At 39.7% G+C, this 20,390-nt stretch overlaps 1 protein-coding gene across 23 annotated transcripts in view; it reads left to right on the plus strand.

Moving 5' to 3' along the window:
• Positions 1-20,390, plus strand: part of SGIP1 (SH3GL interacting endocytic adaptor 1) — a 150,352-nt gene that overhangs the window by 49,632 nt on the left and 80,330 nt on the right. For 21 of the 23 annotated variants that reach the window (XM_079981992.1, XM_079981994.1, XM_079981993.1 and 18 more), the window contains 2 exons: positions 12,323-12,386; positions 17,531-17,555. In XM_079981992.1, the coding sequence (XP_079838118.1) occupies positions 12,323-12,386; positions 17,531-17,555 (89 nt within the window). Of the gene's footprint in view, positions 1-11,640; positions 11,816-12,322; positions 12,387-17,530; positions 17,556-20,390 lie in introns of those variants that run through there. The other 2 variants (XM_079982007.1, XM_079982010.1) reach the window with 2 other exon arrangements.

The following is a 20,390-nucleotide window of genomic DNA, read 5'->3' on the forward strand; positions in this document are numbered from 1 at the left end:
CAAAGTTAATTGATGATTGGAATAAATTTATGGTCTATATTGAAGGAAATTATAGAAACATACCAACTATAGCAGGTCTGTTATAAAACTGACGATGTATAAATCAGTAATCAATACCAGCTGTAGAAGATGAAATTTTTAAATTAAGAAACCCGAAATCAGCAGGGAAGGAGGTCAGTTTGTGTAAATTTGTCATGTACATTAGTTGTTCTTTCTTTTTTCTTTTTTCTTTTTTCTTTTTTCTTTTTTCTTTTTCTTATCTTCTTTTTTGTACGATGTGTACAAAAAATAAAAAGAAATTTTTTAAAAAAAAAGAGAGAATCATATGACACCAAAAGTGGGACAGTTGCATTTTGTAGTGAGAAAGCCACCTCCAGTGCTTGCGGAGTTCTAGAGTTTCAAACATCCTAATGAATTCCAACTCATCAGTTTCTTGCTGAAGACTAAGCTAGTAGCACCTATCTATAGGAAAAGGCAGAGATTCCAATCTGACTTATATGCTGATTTTTCTTCATTGCCAATGTTAACAAAAAGTGATTTTAGTCTTAATTTTTCTTTGGGAAGGTATGGAAAAGTGACTGGGCATCAGATACAACATTTCCACAAGGCGATTTGTTTGGTAGATGAACGAATGAAAATTGCTTGTATCTGGTTGATATGTGGAGTAGCTTTTAAAATGCAGAGTGACACAAAGTCTGGGGGAGGGACCCTGGAAATAGTAAGATGTTTCAATAGTGGGAGCTTTCCCATTGTCCATTATTGCAGAATAGCAGAAATGGGGAATGTGTTGCACTCCAGATTTTGTGGAAACCAACTCTCTCCAGCCTCAACCAGCATGGCCAGTGTTCAGGTACGGTAGGAGCTGTTATAGTCCAGTAACACCTGGAGTTCACAGCTTCTGTGTCTCTGCCATATAGTTTTGTCTGAACATTTACCAACTTTACAGTCTAGGATCAATTGCACCTGTCTAGGATCAATATGCCAGTTTTTAGCCTCTCTTATACTTACGGGTGTTAATGACTGTTGGTTTGTTCATTTAGTTACTTATGTTGTATCTTACCCTTCTGCCAAAATGGAGCACAGAGTGTAGCAACGATTATAAAAGGCCATAAAATACCAAAAACTGACAAGGCAATACCATACTATGGGATTGCATGTAGTCACAGGCCACTGTAGGCCAGCATATGGGGTAGGCAAGAGAATAAATATTGTCACCTTCACTAGCTGAAGGGAGATGCAATTACATTTGAAGCTGGAAAAACACAACTTGCAAACTGTGACAGTGCATATAAACTGGCATGCAGAAAGTCGTAATAAAGCACTTTAAAATGTCAGCTTTCACCAACCTGGTGCCCTCCAGATGTTTTGGACTACGATGCTGGGGCTGATGGGAGTTGTGATACAAAACATCTGGAGGGTATCAGCCTGGCAAAGGCTGGGAAATGTGATCTTGGTCTAAGGTACATTTTGCTAAGGAGGTATCACAATACATGATAAACAGTTCCAGAGTTTGGATAAATGACAGCATTAATTACCTTGATAGATGCTGAGCCGGAGGGATTTGAGAGGGGAGAATACCGCAGCAGGAAATCCTAGGCTGCCTTACTTAACAGCATCCACATTACAAGCAAACAGTAGACTCGGTTCAAGCAAAGACTTTTAAGTCTCATTTCAGTGAGATACATTTAAATGCGGCCAACTTTCCCATTTAAATGAGACTTGCAGCATAATCTTATACATGTGCACTCTGATGCGATTCCTGTGGAATTCGGTGTCTTTGCTCATTACTACAGTTTCCCCCTAAAAGCTTCACCTATGCTGTATCTTGCATGCTGTAAGGCTTACAATAACTGAATAATAGACTGCTACTAGTTATTATTATACTTGTATTTCAGATGGAGGAGGTGGGTAGAGTCTGGAATATGCCCATGTTCCTTCAGTGAGTTCATAGCTAACCACAGATTTGAACTGGAGTCTTTGCAGTTCACACTAAATGTCCTTTAATGCTTCTGCAGCTGTTACTCAGCTGCCTCGTCAAATCTATGCCTAGGTAAACCAATGTGACATTCCCTGGCATTGTGGAAGCCCTTATAGTATATAACATGCAGACATGAGCTGAAGTGGCATTTATTTTACATGATTTTCTGTGTCCATTTTGCAAGTGGAAAACCTCTTATTACTTGATCAGATAAAGGTATAGCTTCATTCACAGCAGAAACAGCGGCATCAAACTGTAGTGTTGCATCAATTACAGTATTTATAACAAATGTGTATACCCTACCCTACTGGGATAGGTATTGTGAGAATATACAGTACATTATAGTGAAATCTATAAAATAATAAAGCAAGTTGAATTTAGATTATTTTTATTAAATTGGTATACCACCCTTCATCCGAAGATCACAGGGCACTTCAAAACAGAAAAATACAAAACACGAACACAAAAAACAAAAGAAAAAACAAACCAATAACCCCCCTCCTACAATCACCTTTAAAAGGCCATAGAATGTTTAATTAGCCAAAGGTCTGATTATAGAGAAACTTTTTGCTTGGTGCCTAAAGATATGTAAGGAAGCTGCCAGGCAAGCCTCCCTGGGGTGAACATTCTACAAATGGGGAGCCACTGCGGAAAAGGCCTGTTCTTGTGTTGCCACCCTCTAGGCTTCTCATGGATGGGACATACAAAGAAGGGCCTCAGATGATAATCACAGGATCCAGGTTGGTTTAGAAACAGAGTGGTGGGCCTTGAGATATTGTCCTTGAGATCCTCAAAGAGCTAACACACAATTCATTGACATGGAAGATAATACATGGTTTTATAACATACACACACCACAAAACACACACACTGCAGGTGAAGATACAGTGCAAATTGCAATATGTATTTTCCAATATAATCTGGATGATGGCATTTTATAACAGAACAGGCATTGTGGATTCTTAGAACTGGATTACTTTCAAAGGGTCTCCCTTTGTTGTTGTTTAGTCGTTTAGTCGTGTCCGACTCTTCGTGACCCCATGGACCAGAGAACGCCAGGCACTCCTGTCTTCCACTGCCCCCCGCAGCTTGGTCAGACTCATGCTGGTAACCTCGAAAACACTATCCAACCATCTTGTCCTCTGTCGCCCCCTTCTCCTTGTGCCCTCCATCTTTCCCAACATCAGGGTCTTCTCCAGGGAGTCTTCTCTTCTCATGAGGTGGCCAAAGTACTGGAGCCTCAGCTTCACAATCTGTCCTTCCAGTGAGCACACAGGGCTGATTTCCTTCAGAATGGAGAGGTTTGATCTTCTTGCAGTCCACGGGACTCTCAAGAGTCTCCTCCAGCACCATAATTCAAAAGCATCAATTCTTCGGCGATCAGCCTTCTTTATGGTCCAGCTCTCACTTCCATACATCACTACTGGGAAAACCATAGCTTTAACTATACAGACCTTTGTTGGCAAGGTGATGTCTCTACTTCTCAAGATGCTGTCTAGGCCTGTCATTGCCCTTCTCCCAAGAAGCAGGCGTCTTTTAATTTCGTGGCTGCTGTCACCATCTGCAGTGATCATGGAGCCCAAGAAAGTAAAATCTCTCACTGCCTCTATTTCTTCCCCTTCTATTTGCCAGGAGGTGATGGGACCAGTAGCCATGATCTTCGTTTTTTTGATGTTGAGCTTCAGACCATATTTTGCACTCTCCTCTTTCACCCTCAATAAAAGGTTCTTTAATTCCTCCTCACTTTCTGCCATCAAGGTTGTGTCATCTGCATATCTGAGGTTGTTGATATTTCTTCCGGCAATCTTAATTCCGGCTAGGGATTCATCCAGCCCAGCCTTTCGCATGATGAATTCTGCAGATAAGTTAAATAAGCAGGGAGACAAAATGCAGCCTTGTCGTACTCCTTTCCCAATTTTGAACCAATCAGTTGTTCCATATCCTAGGGTCTCCCTAGTACAATACTATTAGCAGTACAACAATAGTACAGATAGTACCTTTTTCATGCTCTTTTCTTGAATAGCATGAGGTTGGCATACTTGCAGATAATAGCTAAATTGTATAGAAACCAATAGTAGTCATGGATTTATGGCTAGAAAATGGGTGACAAGATCCATAGATTTTTAACAAGGCCTCATCAACCTTGTTAAGTTCTCCCACCCCCCACAAAACACAACCAACTACCAACAGAATGGAGGGGTCATTTACATGGCATGTTTTTATTTAATAACTTTGCAGTAAATACCTGCTTTTGTATTATATTTTCTTGTATCTCAAAAGCCAGTGGAAAGACAAATAGCTTTGGCCCTTAAGAGGGGATATATCAAATTTAATAATATAATTTATGTAGTATTTAAACAGCAAGGATAGCGCGTCTCTTAAATGTCATGTCATATTTCTTTTGATTTTTGGGGGGAGGTAGTGCTATAAAACTTACAATACTCTTTGATTATATACAGTAATAGAGTGGGTGGGTGAACCAGAGACTACAACATTCAGGCTATCCTATCACTGAGTGTAGTAAAAATATCACCCTCTAATAATTAGTGAGGCATATAAAATAAATAAATAAATGGTAAGAGGAAAGGAGCTTCCAGATCTGGATCACTGTCGACACCTTGACCCTCTTTGTGCTGTGTCAATAGCCTCACAGTGCACCAACAAGGCTCTTTCCATCCTTATGTAGGACACAAATTACCGTACTTTGCTCTTTGCCTAACAGCTTAGTAGCTTCCCCTCGTCATATCTTATTAAATTATTGTGTCTCTGTTTGGTTTCAAAATTGCTTTGTTGTTTTAGTGGATGGTGCCAGATATTTTCAAAAGAATGATCTAGTGATTTTTGTCTGAAATGCTTCTCAGTCCAGTGATATTCCATAAACAAACTATAGACTATTCATTATGAACTTTCAAATAAGAGTTGATATTTATAAAATTGATGCCTTATGGGTGGTATATATTTGGAGTGTGGTAACCTCACAGGAACTGTCTGATGTGTCTTTGTGATGTTCTGTATGATCAGTTACATTGCATCTGTATTGTGTGTAGCTATAATTCTGAGATCTCTATATCTGTGAGTCTTGATATCCAACCTGGTTAGCCTTCCACTGACCTCTGTTTTCAGATAACTCTGTTCTGATCTATATTTCTGAGCCATGGGTCTGTTAAAGCAGTGCGATAGCAAGGCCATTGTTTCACTCCAGCACTTCTAAGCATTTTTCCTTTCGTCCCCACTGTGTGACATCTGCAATTCTACTTGTAAATGAGTTCTATAAAATATTAATGAACATATCAGATTGTCATGCCAGACATTCAACTTCTTTTTGCAGTATTCTGCAAAGCAGCTTTGTAAAAAATGACGTAAAAAAATGAAATGGGGCACAAATTCTCCCTCTCTCCCTCTCTCTATATATACATGATAGAACTACAATTGTCTATAGTGCACATTCATATTTTTTTTTTGGTCCTGCTGTCATTTCTTATGAATTTTATTTCGGAAGGGTTATAGTATTCTTGGACTACATATAGTAATGGGTTGGGTTTGTGAACCAAAGACCCGGGTTATAGAACTTCCTCCCAAATGACATTTGGTTATCTTCTACGTTGTCCTCATTTAGATGCAAGGTGAAAATCCCTGTTCCGGGGTTAGAGGGAGCGGCCTCTGGGTGCACATTGCAGTTCCCTTCTCCTCCTCCAACAATTAAATATATATAAGAGGTCAGTAAAGTATGGTCTTACTTAACTGTATACTTAATCTAAATCGAGGCACTTCCATGCCATTTGAGAAAGGAGAAAATTAAAATTCCGCAAATGTCAGAAGATGCCAGTGTTACTATTTCTAATTCATACATTACATCTTATTGAAGCTTCTAAACAAGGTTAACACTTCTCTGGTTAAAAATTACCAGAGAAATGTTACACATTTCTTATGCTGCTTTAAGGTCAGAAAGAAATGCGCTGGGGCAAACTTTGGTCTTCCATATTTCAGCGACACCCTGTGTGAGACGAAACCCCCACCCCTCACCCCGCCTTCCATTCTGCTTAATTCACAGTTGCGGTACCCTGCAGCGCCCCCTAGGTTTGACGCCCAGTGCGATGGAACTGATCACACTGTCCTAAATCCGTCTCTGAAATACGTGTCTCTAGGATAGCAGCTCCTAGTAGCAAGCTTCTTTTAAATTATTAATTATTAATTATTAATTATTAATTAATAGGTTGAATGGAAAATAGTCTAAAAGAAAATCTAGCCAATAATTAATAATTAATAGAAGTATGGTAATTCTTTTCATTACGGCTAACTATATATTCTTTCCTCATATTCAAAATATTAATCCTGTATTCCCTGCAGATTATTTATGCAAAATACTGTTTGATTATTGCAAAAGCCAGATCCCTTTGCTTTTGACAATGCAAAGTGATGTTTTTCTTTCTGTCAAGGTTTGTTGTTAAAAATAATTAAATTACTATTTACCCCCCTTTCCTACCCTTTGGTTTAAAAAATCAAAATTTTAAAAATGCACAACATTTTGACTTATTTCTTTGGGCTAACGTAACAGAAGTTTCAATCACTTATTTTTAGAAATTTTGGTAACTTAATCAAATGCTAGAGGAAGCTTCTAGTATCAAGTCAAATCCTATCCTGCTAAAAACATCAATGCAACAGATTTCCCCGTTAATTAATTAATATTGCAGGAATTGCATGTCTCTCAACTAAAAGTGAATTAAAGCTAGTCAGTTTGAAAGAGAGCTGTAAGTGAATAGAGGTAGAAAACATTACTTTTGCTCTAGTCAAAAAGGTTTTGCAGGTTTTTGAAACTAAACACCTGAAAGTTAGATGAGCAGAGCTCCCTCTTTTAAAATGCTCAAGCTCCTGAGAAAAGCAAATTATTATTGGTCTTGGAGCCTAACTACTCTGATCTTATATTATGTGGTTAATTTCTGTTTCCTGTTTATAGTTCACTGTGGGTATTCCATCGTAATAACTATAATCAGTGTGTTTACAGAATCGTATGACTCTTTTGATGTTTAGTTTCCAAAGGAATAGCCGGATTAGAAATGAAATGTATGAAATATAAATAGTTACAATTCAATTAGAGCCAGAATGTATGCAAAATAAGTAGTGTGATCCTTTACCATGGCAGTGATAGGTGATAAAATAATGGACTTAGAAATGCTGAGTTAATTAACATCTGCAGTTGGAAAGGAAACCACTGGCTGTATTCAGGCCCAAAGGAATAGAGTTGAACTTCTTGATGAATGGAAACTGAGCTGACAGGCTGCTGGTAGCAGACAAAAGCTTGTATTTAATATTAATGAAAGTTAATGGCATATAATCACTATTATCTTAGTGGGTTTTTTATCATCCTTAGTATGTGAGTATGGGACTTAGTTTGTATAGAACTAACGTTGTAATTATTTTTGCACATAATTATTTTTGCAATTATTTTAAAATCCAAGGAAGCAACTGCTTTCCATGCAGTTGCTATTATGTACTTCACTGTCATACCTTAGTGTCTGAATTCCCAAAAGTGATTATTCTCTTGAGTTAAATGTCAATTCATATTCTTGAACAACCTCTTAAGTGTCTTTTGTATTTGGATGCAGTTGCAAGAATACAGAGTCCAGAGACTCTGTAGCATATTAGTGGTGCTGCAAATGTTTTCAGACACAATTTGCCTCTCTTAGAAAATTGTACTGTCATTAGCAGTTGGGTAAAAGTGCAGTTTGACCTCTTCAAGACTGAACCTTTAATGTGAATTGCAGCATTGTCTGTTTCTAGGCTTAGAGATTTGTGTTCTTTCTGCCGTCTCTCCAGAGCACGCTAGTGCAATAGGCTAGTGTGGAGACACCAGCTTGGCCAAGATCATTCAGGGACATCCAAAGCAAGTGTAGTATCGTGGTCTCTCTTTCATTTCTGAAAACTACTTGGGCAATTGATTAAGTTGCATAGGAAAACTGTTCTCTCAGTCAGTGTCCAGTCATCATTTCTTGGAAGCTGGTCCAGACCTATACAATCTTGTATGTTATGAAAGGAAACATCGAGTTTTATTTGAGAAATAACATAAAGAGACCATAGTACTTGCATTTGGCAGTTTATCTAGCTGTTCATTTAGTTCTTCAAACAGTGCTGTAACTGAGGCAGATTGTGGAAAGACCATGTCTCTTCTGGAAAAAGTATCTCTTAGCTTCTTTCAGTTCCATTTATTGAAGCTCCTTGTGTTTCTTGCTGCCTGATTGGTATTTGTAGGCAGGCATTGCTGTATCACATATAGTTGTGTTATTTATTTAAAATATTTTAATTTTATATTTCTGTTAAAATATCCAAAGCAGTACATAAAGGCAATGTATCAGAAAAAAGTGTAATACAAATTGAAACAGTAGCACCAGCAAAGGAAACAGCTGAAAATCAGAGTGCTCTGACAAATGCCCTTTAAACATTGTTCCCTGTCCCTGATATCCAGTTTCAGTTTTTCAGATAAAATGCAGTGGTGGGAGGGTGGTGGCTCTACCCTACCACATGGGATGTTACTGTTCCTTCCCTAATGATCAGAGTTGCAGTCCAACAACATCTGGAGTGCTACAAGGTACCCTTCTTTGGCATGCCAAATATCTGCAAAGACTAAGCAATTCTGGGACTGGCAGTTCTTTAAAGAGTATGTCACATAGACATGTATCTTCAGACCTTTAGAAGTGGGGCAAGTGACTACGGTGTGGGGTATTTTGATAACATGATAATGTGAAATGTGAAAAAACAAGACAAAAATACATTTTCATAGCATTTGCATATGAAATGATGTCTGAGTTTAGGGATATGCCACCTGGGGATAAAAAAACTTCACTGTGCATTACCTTATAACTTAGCTGCACATTATCTTACCTCAAATAAACAGGTGGGCTCATTTCTTCTGAGTCAAATGTTGATGGATGTGTTCTGATAACATGGCCGGTTTGGGTAGTTTCACGTGGTTCCCCAACTATGAAATACCGACCCTGATAAGGTTTACTAACATGGTTTGTTTTTAGTTACCAGACTAAAACCTTCCTGTTTGTTTTTATCTTTTTTTCCTGCAACATGTTTGCTGATGTTTTCTTTGGATGTTGCATTTTAATTTTTGTCCTGATATCCTTATACAGAACTGGATTGATGTGTATGTATGTATGTATGTATGTATGTATGTATGTATGTATCTATCTATCTATCTATCTATCTATCTATCTATCTCTCTATCTAAAGATATATTTAAATATACTACCTGACAACTTTATTTTTTATATAAAAATACTTACATAAGGATTAGGCTAAAGCTTTATCCGTGGTTTCCTTTTTGTAAATGGTCATTCTATGTCAGCCTTCCCCAAACTGGTGCCCTTACATTAAATATAATATTTTATTTAATATTGTTGCATGCCATCCCTATCTCTGAGCAGTGCAAGATTCCAGGCACTTACCCAGGGTCCAGTTTCATCCAAATGAAGGAGCAGCAGAGACTGTAGTGTCTTTAGGATAAATGGTTTATTCACATATATATACAACCTGAGCCTACGATGGGGGAGCTCATACCATTAGCACCCCAGAAGGTCTTGCTTCTCCCATAGTCACAGCCTTGGATTCAAGCAGAAATCAAGCATGTTTCCCATTCTCAGGCTTCTGCCTGCTTTTAACCCAGCTCTCTCTCACATCTGCCCCTGGACTTTGTTCTTCTCACTATCAGCCAGCAGAGGAAGCCCCCCCCCCCCCGTTGCCTCCCCACAACTTCCTTTCTTATACTAACGAACCATACTTATACTAAAGGTCAGCTACCAAGAAGCTGGCTTGGCTAATTCAACAGTGGAGTCCTCCATTAGATTGTAACCCTTGCTGGATTGAGGAATTAGAAGGGACTCAGACATACAGCCTAACCCTCCCCCTCCAACTCACAACACTATGTATTATATTTTTAGATATACATGTAGAATGTTTTATTCCCCCACCTGAAAGCCAGAATAGGCTGTTGCTGCCTATGGCAAACCTGGATTTGTAATATATGAAATAGCTCATCGTTGGATGAGGATGACTGCTCAATGTATTTTTTCTCCAATAGTCATGACTAAGCACCCTTTTTATAGGCAGTGATTATGACATCAGATTACTTTGCTCTCCCTCACCTCTCAATCCTCCAGAATCACTTGTGCTGATGACACGCTTTTCCCCAGCAACATGACAGAGTTGCAGAGGCTCTACTCTCTCTAAAGATACTAGCAGGAAATGTGGGAGTGTTTTTGCAACAAGGTGATTATTAGCTTGGCCTCTGGAGCTTAAATGAGCAGGTATCACTGTAGCAACGAGTTTGGAGATATAACAGTAGCCGTTCCATTCTGACTTACATAATGCTCACACAGAAGTGCTTAAGAGTTTCCTTGGTAGACATTTCTCTCTCATATCTAAGGATAGACTAGTGGTCTAGATATTTGCAGCACAGGAATATTTTATGGAGTAGGATGCAGGCCTAAACGCTAGTGAAAAGGAAGTATTGAATGAAGCAGGGACTGGATAAGAGCAGCTACAAACCACTTTAGTTTCAAAGAGTGCTATTCCCCCCCTCCCGACAGTATTGCAGTCCTGGAGGATATTATTGCTTTATTAAAGTATAGAGAACAGTTGCAGACCCTCCAAGTGTTCCTATTTTTCAGGGACGTCCCTGAGTTCTGATTTGATCCCGCAATGTCCCACTTATCCTTAGGATGTCCCTATTTTCATTGGAGAAATATTAAAGGGTATGGAGTTATCCGACTCCTGAGTCATCTGAAGGCAATCCTGTATAGGGAAGGGTTTTTTAATGTTTAATATTTAATTATGTTATTATATACAGTGGTACCTCAGGTTAAGTACTTAATTCATTCCAGAGGTCCATACTTAACCTGAAACTGTTCTTAACCTGAAGCACCACTTTAGCTAATGGGGCCTCCTGCTGCTGCTGCGCTGCCGGAGCAGGATTTCTGTTCTCATCCTGAAGCAAAGTTCTTAACCTGAAGCACTATTTCTGGGTTAGCAGAGTCTGTAACCTGAAGCGTATGTAACCCAAGGTACCACTGTATGTTGGAAGCTGCCCAGTAAGATTTGTGGGGTATAAATAGTAAAATTATCATTGTGGAATGGAATGTCTCTATTTTCATTGGAGAAATGTTGGAGGGTATGCAGTTGTAATTCAACAACTGGAGGGCCACAGGTGAAATGTGCTGAAAAATACAATTATTTCTACTAGAGAAATTATGTTATTAGAACATAATTATAATTGTGGAAGCAAATAATGTAGCTTCTCCAGAGACGACTGGGGCATAGAGCCCATTTAATAGACTTTCATATCAGCAGAAGAAAACGATTGGATATTGCTATATAGGCAGCCAATGGTTACAAATAATGTCAATGGTGCAAAAATGCTCTTGGTTTTATGCTTTGGGAGGGTATGCTTCTAAATCAGGGGTAGGAACTTCAGGCCCACCAGCTGATCCATTGTTTCCCTGAAACCACACACAGATGTTAGTCAGGTGATGTCACTCCAATGAGCAGGTGATGTCAGCTGTGATGGGTGGGGCAAACAGATCCCTTCAGAAAGCAGGCTTGAGCCACCTGCTCATCAGCTAATAGGTGGTGCTTTGAATCCTACCAGGTTTGGCTGTGTGTGCTAGTTCCCAGCATTCACACAATCAACACCTGCAGACAGCAGGAGTGACCTCCATGTACAACAGCTGATGCATGGAGAAGTCAACCCTGCCCACTTTGACCACAGGAGGTTCCAAGTGCCTAACAGCCAGCTAGCTGTAGAGCATTTGGGAACCACTATGCAATGTGTTTTCACAGGTAGGCAGTACATAGTGTAAGTCATAAAGATATGTAGTTGACAAGTGATTTCCCTACTCTCCTGTCCAAGTTAGCCCATGCAGTGTGGAGCCAAAAAGATTCCCCACCCCTGTTCTACAAAAACACAACTGGAACATGCCACATGTTCCCTAAACAGCTTACAAAACATGGCAAAAAATATGCATTTCTCATGCCTTGAAATATCTGGCATTTATTTTCTTCTCTCAATTACTGTGTCACTTGTAATATTACCTTAACTTATGTTACTTGAAAGTATGTTGCACTGATTTAGGATTGGAAAGAAATATGCTTTTATGTGTTTTTTCTAACTGCAACTTTGTAATTTATAGAGCCGTAAATAGCATTTTATTCATTATGCCATAATATTTTTTAAAAATATTTTTTAAGTTTCTGTTAAATCTTCCAGCCTAACTAACTCAGGCAGGCTTATAACAAATTTAAAGCTACCTAATTTGTTCAATTTATATTTTCCTTTTGTCCCCACAGGATTGAAAAAACGTACAAGGAAGGCCTTTGGAATACGGAAGAAAGAGAAGGACACTGATTCCACGTAAGTATTATTTATGTTTAAAGAAGTACCGGTATTTCTGTATTGCCATATGAAATATATCAAGGCGAAATAGACTATGGAGTATAGCACATCATGTAAAATTAAAATTAAAATATGAATTCTGTGTAAGTATTAATTTATATTAATTTATAGAAGAATTTCCATACCATCATATCATAAAATATATCAATGCAGTGTACACTAGAAAACATCATTTAAAGTTAAATAATAAAATATGGATAATCGGTTCAGGTGACTGACTCATCAAAAATTAGACAACTGCAAAGGCCTGTCAGCACAAAAAATATTCAAGAGATGCATGGAAGTCAAAACCAAGGAAACCTGCTGAATCTCAGCTGAGGGAGTGTTTCACAGCATGGCTGTGGTGATTCTAAATGCCTGACCTAGTTGAAGCCAATCGGGACTGTGCAGCATGAGGGACAACTAATAGTGTTCCTCTTGAAGATCTCAGTGATTGGACTGGAATAAAAAGGCTCAGGTGGTCCTTAGGTTTATAGAGTGGAAGAGCAAGGGGGCTAATGCTGAATGGTTAACAAGATTACACCATTAACTCATGAAATCTGCATTTTCACATTCACAATGGAAAACCAGCAAAGCAGTATCCAGTAATGCATACTTTAAAATACATAGCAACCTTACGCCTGCATGAGTGAGACGGCTGTCTGATATTGTGAGAATGATAGACAATTTTGTGTGTTTCAAGTCATGGACGTTTTATAGGTGGCCTATATTTTGCCCCTTTAGAAAAGTCTTAGTGGCTATGCTTCATTCCTCAGAAACATAGTTCTCTGAAAAGCCTAGGAGTAGGCTGAAACTTTCTTGTTCTAATTGCATAGAATATCTAAACATGAGCCTTGACAGTAGGCAAAGGACATCTCTTAGAAAGAGAAAACATTGATACTTTTTGTCTATGCAGAATTGTCCTGGCTTTTCAGCTATACTTCAGTGTCATGGTGATTGTTCACCAGCTGAGGTTTAGAACATAATGGGATTGGTGAATAGCTTTTGATGTTAAGCTGTTTTGTAACATGCGATGCTTAACCTTTCTGGATGATTGGGGGCGGTTGAACTATTTCAAGTGTTTTCCTGCCCTCTATTTCTATAGCACTTTTAGGGAGCAGGAGGTACAAATTGAACTACCCCCCCCCTGAAAACAGCGTGGAAAAGGGGTGTCCTGGCTCCCAAGTTGCTCAAGAACTAGAAAGAGGATTCTTTCCAAAAGCTTTAATGTTTAGATTGCTGTATACATATGCAAATCTTCAGTTTAAGCCATAATAGGCAATACACACTATTATTCCTAGGTACAGTTACACAAAAGGTTTGGACAGTTAATCTGACACTAACACACCCCCTTGCTATCTTTTATATAGGATTGGGACATGCTCAACTTAGTGCAGCAAAAATTTCTGCTCTTCAGCAATCAATCTCTCACTACACCCAGTAGGCAGAATAATCTGTTCCTCCTCCTTTAGCTCCTCCTGGAGGACAGGGGAGGTGTCTTTGCCCCCCCCCCCCCGAGCTGGGTGGGGCTGGCAGAGGCAAGGCTACTCCTCATGTCTGAAAGCACCAGTTCAGGTGGAGCAATAGGTACCGTGAAAGATTCAGGGAAAGGCTCTAATGGCTATGGAGAGGGAAGCATGGCTTGTGGATCTTGTTGTGGAAATGGGTGAGGCAAGAGAGCAGGTTGAATTCCCTATCCCACTTGAGCCCTTTCCTGGGACCTTGGCAAACCATCCATCTGTATTGTTCTGACTCAGCCAGCCCATGATGAGGGTGAGGGGGGGAGAGAGAGAGAGAGAAAGAGAGAGAGAGAGTGGCCATACTGTCTTTGTCCCTGTGATTATTGCAGGTAAATTTGTCAGTTTCTTGGGTGGTTTGGGGATTTGTTTTTGTCAAATTCTTTTGGTGACCTGGGTGAAAGTGAACAACGTTAGTTCCCGATAACCTATTTACAATCTTCCCCAAGTGTAGGGAGAAACAGTTATTGCCTCACCTTTAAAGGTGTGTGCCTCTACAGCAGCCCTAGCCTGTGAATGGGTTGCTTAGCAACAGGTAAAGGAGGTTGCTGCAACTGTAGATTCATTTAAGCTGACAGAGAATCCACCTCCAGTGCCTGAAGTTGATCAGTGCTACAGCTCCATTTCTGGAACATGTGATATAATAAGGATAATGGTTCTCCTGAAAAAGGGACAGATTCCTCACTACTAACTAAAACTAGCCTTTGTCCCATCTGAGATTAGAATCTTTGACTTTCTCAGCAGGTTTGAGTTCTGGCACTTCTCTGATTAAACATATGCCTTATTTACCTAAAAAATGTAATGCGTGTGCACAACAAACTCTTCGCAAGCATGGATGGTACCCAATGTTCGTCATTCTCAAACTAGACCCACTGAAAACCAACAGGCCTAAGAAACTTGTCCATTGATTTTCAGTGGGCCTAAGCCTGAGGATGATGAATATTGGATATCACTTTATAAGTTCAACTCCACCACTGTATGACTATGCAGTAGCAATTATTATTTGCTGCCATGTAATAGTGATCATTGCGAAAAATACGAGGCAAATTGATTATTTTTTTATTTATTACATTTTGAATATTAAATGTTTGGATTTGTGTTCTTCTCAACTTGAGCGACTCTCCCTAAAACGTAAGAGACAATTATTTATATTTCCACTATAAGACTATTAGTGGAATGTTTCTTGTTCGTATGAAGCATTAGGTTAAAGGGGAGCAGGACCAACTGAACAAAGAACATCAAGAAGGGAGCAGGCAGAATTGTGTGTTTTGAATTATTATTCACTAATGTGTCTGTCTAACAACAAAGCTCATACCAGCTCATACTTAAGAACCGCCCCCCCTCCCTTCAAGCTTCAGTGTTGATAGCTTGCAACAATGGCATAGAGACAACGAAAACTGTTTTAAATATTTTTCTCTAGAGGAAATTGTTGAGATAACAACTAACCTTCTACATTGCATCAAGCTGAATGCCCGACATAATCTTTAATAATTTAAGTTTCCCTTTTTATGGGCACTCTGGGAGCACTAATGGTATAGCTTTATAGTATCATAAAGTGAAAGTGTGTAATTATAATGGGCTGGTCGAAAATACAATTTTGAAACACGTAAGTTAGCAGAGACATTAACTGCTGAAGACCCTTGTGCTGTTTTCCTGTTCAGGCATTATGGGGTTTTCTTTATATTGCAATATGAATCTCTAACTATGCAGGCTTACAGAAGTGAAATGAGCCTTTTCTAAACCTCTGTTGTTAAGAAACTGTAGGGGTCTTGTGTTGTCAGCTCTATTCCAGTACTACTACTCTTCATATATGTCACACAATCTTCATTGTTACAGATAGGTAGCCGTGTTGGTCTGCCATAGTCAAAACAAAAAAATTCCTTCCAGTAGCACCTTAAAGACCAACTAAGTCAGTTCTTGGTATGAGCTTTCATGTGCATGCACACTTATTCAGATACACTGAAACAGAAGTTTCCAGACCCTTCTATATAGTGAGAAGGTGGGGAGGGGTATTACTCAGAAGGGTGGTGGGAATGGGTGATTGGCAGATAGCTGTGATGAGCCTGTTGACGACTCTTAACGACTGCAATAGGTCTTACAGGAAAAAGCAAGGGGTGAAAAGGTGAAAAATGGCTTTGTCATGTATAATGAGATAAGAATCCAAGGTCTTTGTTCAGACCAGGTCTCTCCATGGTTTTAAGTTTGGTGATAAGTTGCAATTCAGCAGCTTCTCTTTCCAGTCTATTTCTGAAATTCCTTTGTAGTAAAACAGCTACTTTGAGATCTTGTATAGAATGTCCTGGGAGATTGACGTGTTCTCCTACTGGTTTCTCTGTCTTGTGATTCCTGATGTCCGATTTATGTCCGTTTATTCTTTGGCGTAAGGTCTGGCCTGTTTGTCCAATATAGAGAGCTGAAGGACACTGTTGGCATTTGATGGCATACACCATGGAGAGACCTGGTCTGAACAAAGACCTTGGATTCTTATCTTAAGAGTATGTGGAGAGGGTTTGGTGTTGCTTATACCAGCCCCTATGCCTTATGTACCTGACCCTGGCTCCTCCATTTCTGACTTTTGTAAGTTTACTGCGAAGATCGGAAGGGAGGTTATAAACTCATTCAGCAGAACATGCTCATAATCCACCCCAGAACAGGAACTCTGAAGGTCAGAAGTGGACAGGGTTCCTTGTTTAATGAGAGAAGATTTATTATTTATTAAAGTATTTTTACTCTACTCTTCAGTCGAGCAGGCTTCCAAAGATAAATTAAAACCAGTGATAAAACATTTAAAAAGTAAAAATTATGCATGTGGTCTTTAAGTGAGCTGTTCAAGAAAAGTGACTATATAATAGCAGTTTGCTTCATTGACTGATACTTCTTTCCTCACAGGAAACCCAGCCAGATGGGCTGGGTATAAATAAATAAGTTAATCATCATCATCATCATCATCACAGGGCAGTTTCTTGAAGTGACCTCTGTGAGGGGGAGAAAGGGCCTAGAACAGCTGGTGAGGCAGCAGGTAGACATGACTGTGGTGGTGGTTTGCCTCATTGGCTGCCTCTTCTTCTGTTCAAAGTCAACTAATCTATGTCGATTTGATTAAAAAACAGTCCCGCATTGTGTCTCAACTCAAGTCCCCTTCATGTGTGAATTGCATAACCGAGCATGATAGGATGAGTGGAGCAGTGGTGCTACCTCACTGCCCCAACCCTGAGGTCATGCAGCTCCTTCGCCCTTTCTGTATGTTAGGTGTGGACATATTCAAGAGAGGCCCTATGTTCAAAAATTTTTCCATATGTTATGGGACCCCAGTCACGTAGGGTTTTGGAACAAGTGGGAGGTTTGTGCATGAAGATGTCTAGAGGGACTGAGGCACAGAAGGCTTGAAGAGCAGCATAGCTTCAAGGTGGAGGATAGTGGCATGGCCCTGCAGCCCCTTTCTATGCCCCCTTTATATGATTCATGTGTGAAAGAGTCAATATTGGCTGATTGTTTTGCAGTGCAGAACTCCAACCTTTAAAACGATGAGGGGAAAGTATTTCCAAAAAATTAATGCAGGAGGTTTGATGTTTTGTCGTAATGGTACATATTTTTGCTTTCTTACAGAGGATCACCAGACAGGGATGGAACTGTAAGTATTTAAAGGAATTTATATATTGATTTAGTCTTAACTTTAAATTAGATGTGTCTAATGGAAAATGCTTCCCCCATCCTGTGAATCGTCATAAGCAATTTTGAACCCTTTGCCCTATTTCTATTTTAATATAGTTAATAATATTAAAATGATCAATGTTGATACACTGTCTGATGTGCATTGGCTTATATCCAGTGTCTAAGGCCCTTCTCTCAAAACTTTTTTGGTCAAATGATTATCAAGTGAGATAAATTTTCTAATAATCGTCATAAATATGATGGACAAAGACAAACAATTACATGAAAGATGAAGAAACATTTAATACCTGCAAATACTTTAAATTGGTTAAAAGTAACAATTCAGGAAGCCTTCCTGTAAAGAATAGAAATAGGAGAAGGGTTGCTGTTGAGTTACTGTTGCTTTTATTTATGGTTTTAGGTTTTCTGTCTCTGCTAGAACTGGACTTTAGAAGGAAATGTACCACATCAGCTATTAGGCTTTAAGTTTGCAATGAAGAATGTTGGGCTCAGATATGGATTTTACTTCACTTTTTATTGATTCCTGACTTTAAAACTCCCATTTAAATTTATCTTGTGAAGACTCTAAGGAAAATTGGAGCATTTGTTAGTCTTCACCAGATTTTCAGCAGTGGAATGGAAACACTACCAGCCATAAACAATGTCATTTCTCTCCTAAAATTAAAGGAATTGGAGTAGTAAGGGCCTTTCCAGATGATCATTATTTTGCATAATAAATAAGCTGCTGTTTCATTGGTCTTGATTCAGATGTCTTCCTTAAAGAAAATGCATCTGTGTCTGGAATATGCATTGTCCAAGCATGTACTATGTCAGTGGGGAAATTGGGTTCTTCCCTACTTAGCATGTCCCTTGCTATTTCACGAGTGCTTTGCAAGGATGCATTGCATGAGTGCCACAACCACAGATAGAGCCATTAGTGATGAGTGCTGACTTCCCTGCCTGTGATCATGTTTCTTCATATTTCTGGTGTTGGAGCATTTATCTTCACAAACAGTGGCAAAACAAACGAAGGCTGCTTTTTCTTTTCTTCCTCCTGCAGCAATGCTCTATTGCAAATCCCCTTTTCCATTTATTTGGTTCTTAGAAGGCTATGCCGTTCCTTCTCCAATACAGGAGTGCACATCTCCTGTAGGTTTTTATTTTTATTTTTTAAGTGCTGAGCATCTGTCCCTATACAGCAGAAATGCATAGGGGGGAAAGAATGGGTACTAGTGGTGCTGGATAGAGGCTAGCCCAATTGTATCTTGATAAATAACATCAAGGGGTTGGCGGGGCTTTGTCTTCTGGAAAGGCCCTAATAATTTTTTCTTTCTTTCAACTTCTGTCTATTTAAACTTCTGACCCAAGATCCTTAATCCTAAACATATTTACTTGCAAGTAAATATTAATGATTTCAGAAGAACTGAACGTCCAAGTAGATGTGCTTAGGGTCACAGCTGTAGATTGAAAAAAGCCTGCATCCACACATCCTTCTGCATCCCCATTGTGTTTTGTCAAGCGCTTTTAGCTTAAAGATTCAAAAAGCAGACCACATTTGGAACTCTATACTGTTTTTAATGGTTCAGCCAAGGCTCTGTTCAGCAGAAGAAGAAAAAACAACGCTGTTCACTTTCCCAACTTGCACGTTGATTCCACCCCACAGTCCCCGTCTGTGTTACACACTTAAAGAAGTAACTGGTGCACTGCCCCTTCAGGCACTTCACATACCCGAGATCATGTCATCCGAGATTCACATACCCGAGAGTCCCCACATGCCCCCCTCTTGTCTCATGCTGGCCCTCTCCAACACCGTCAATGTGTTTGAGGGAATTCTGAAGGGGAGAAGTCTTCCTAATGCCCCCGTGAGCTGGAATTCCTGAGCATGCGGGGTTCCAGTTCATAGAAACAGCCTACACATATTCAGCAGTCTTTCTCCTTCATTCCTGTCCCCAACAGATCAGCAATGTGGGACTGGAAGAGGGATGATATGATATGGAGGGAAATACTTGGTCTAAAAAGGGAGGAAGGGAACACAGAAACCCCGTGCAAGATACAATCTCCTCACTTGTTCACCACCACCCAGTTAAATTTAGCACCAAAGTGATAAACAGAAGGCAGAGGAGGACTGGCTTTTTTGCAGATATGGGCCACATTTGCACTATACATTTAAAGCAGTATCATACCACTTTAAACGGTCAAGAATCCTGTGAACTGTGGTTTGGAAAGGGTGCTGAGTTGTTGGTAGAATCCTATTCCCCTCACAGAACTACAGTTCCCAGGGAGGAATTCAGTGTAATGCCATGGCTATCTTTCCAGCTTGCCAGATGGCACAACCCCCCTCTCCCCAGCTCTATTCTAGGGGTTCTCCTGACACACACACCTGAGCCTGTTTGGAGACACACAGGAGGAGAAGAGGGGGGAAATCCCCATTGCACTAGTGGAAGTCCTTGTGTGGGCTTCCATTAGCAGGACTAGTTAGCTGAATCCTGCCTGTAAAGTGGCTTAACAATCCCTCTTCCCATAGAACTCTGGGACTGTAGCTCTCTGAGGGACGCTGAGGTCTCCTAGTAACTCTCATCCTCTATGAGGCAAGCTGAGAAGCAATGAGCTGCTGAGCAACTTTTTTTTTCTTGGTGTTGACCACGAATGATAAAGGGGCTCTCTCTGTCCATGCTGGTTCATGCACCGTCACCACCTCGGTGTGTTCATTGTGACACACTAGTGCTTTCATTTAAGGCCTTCACTTCTACGTTTGTTGATGATGTTCCTCATGTAGCATTTTGCTTTTCGGAGGCTATGAGAACGATGCTAACTT

The sequence above is a fragment of the Podarcis cretensis genome (assembly GCF_951804945.1).
Source record: "Podarcis cretensis genome assembly, chromosome: 6".
Taxonomy (NCBI): Eukaryota; Metazoa; Chordata; class Lepidosauria; order Squamata; family Lacertidae; genus Podarcis; species Podarcis cretensis.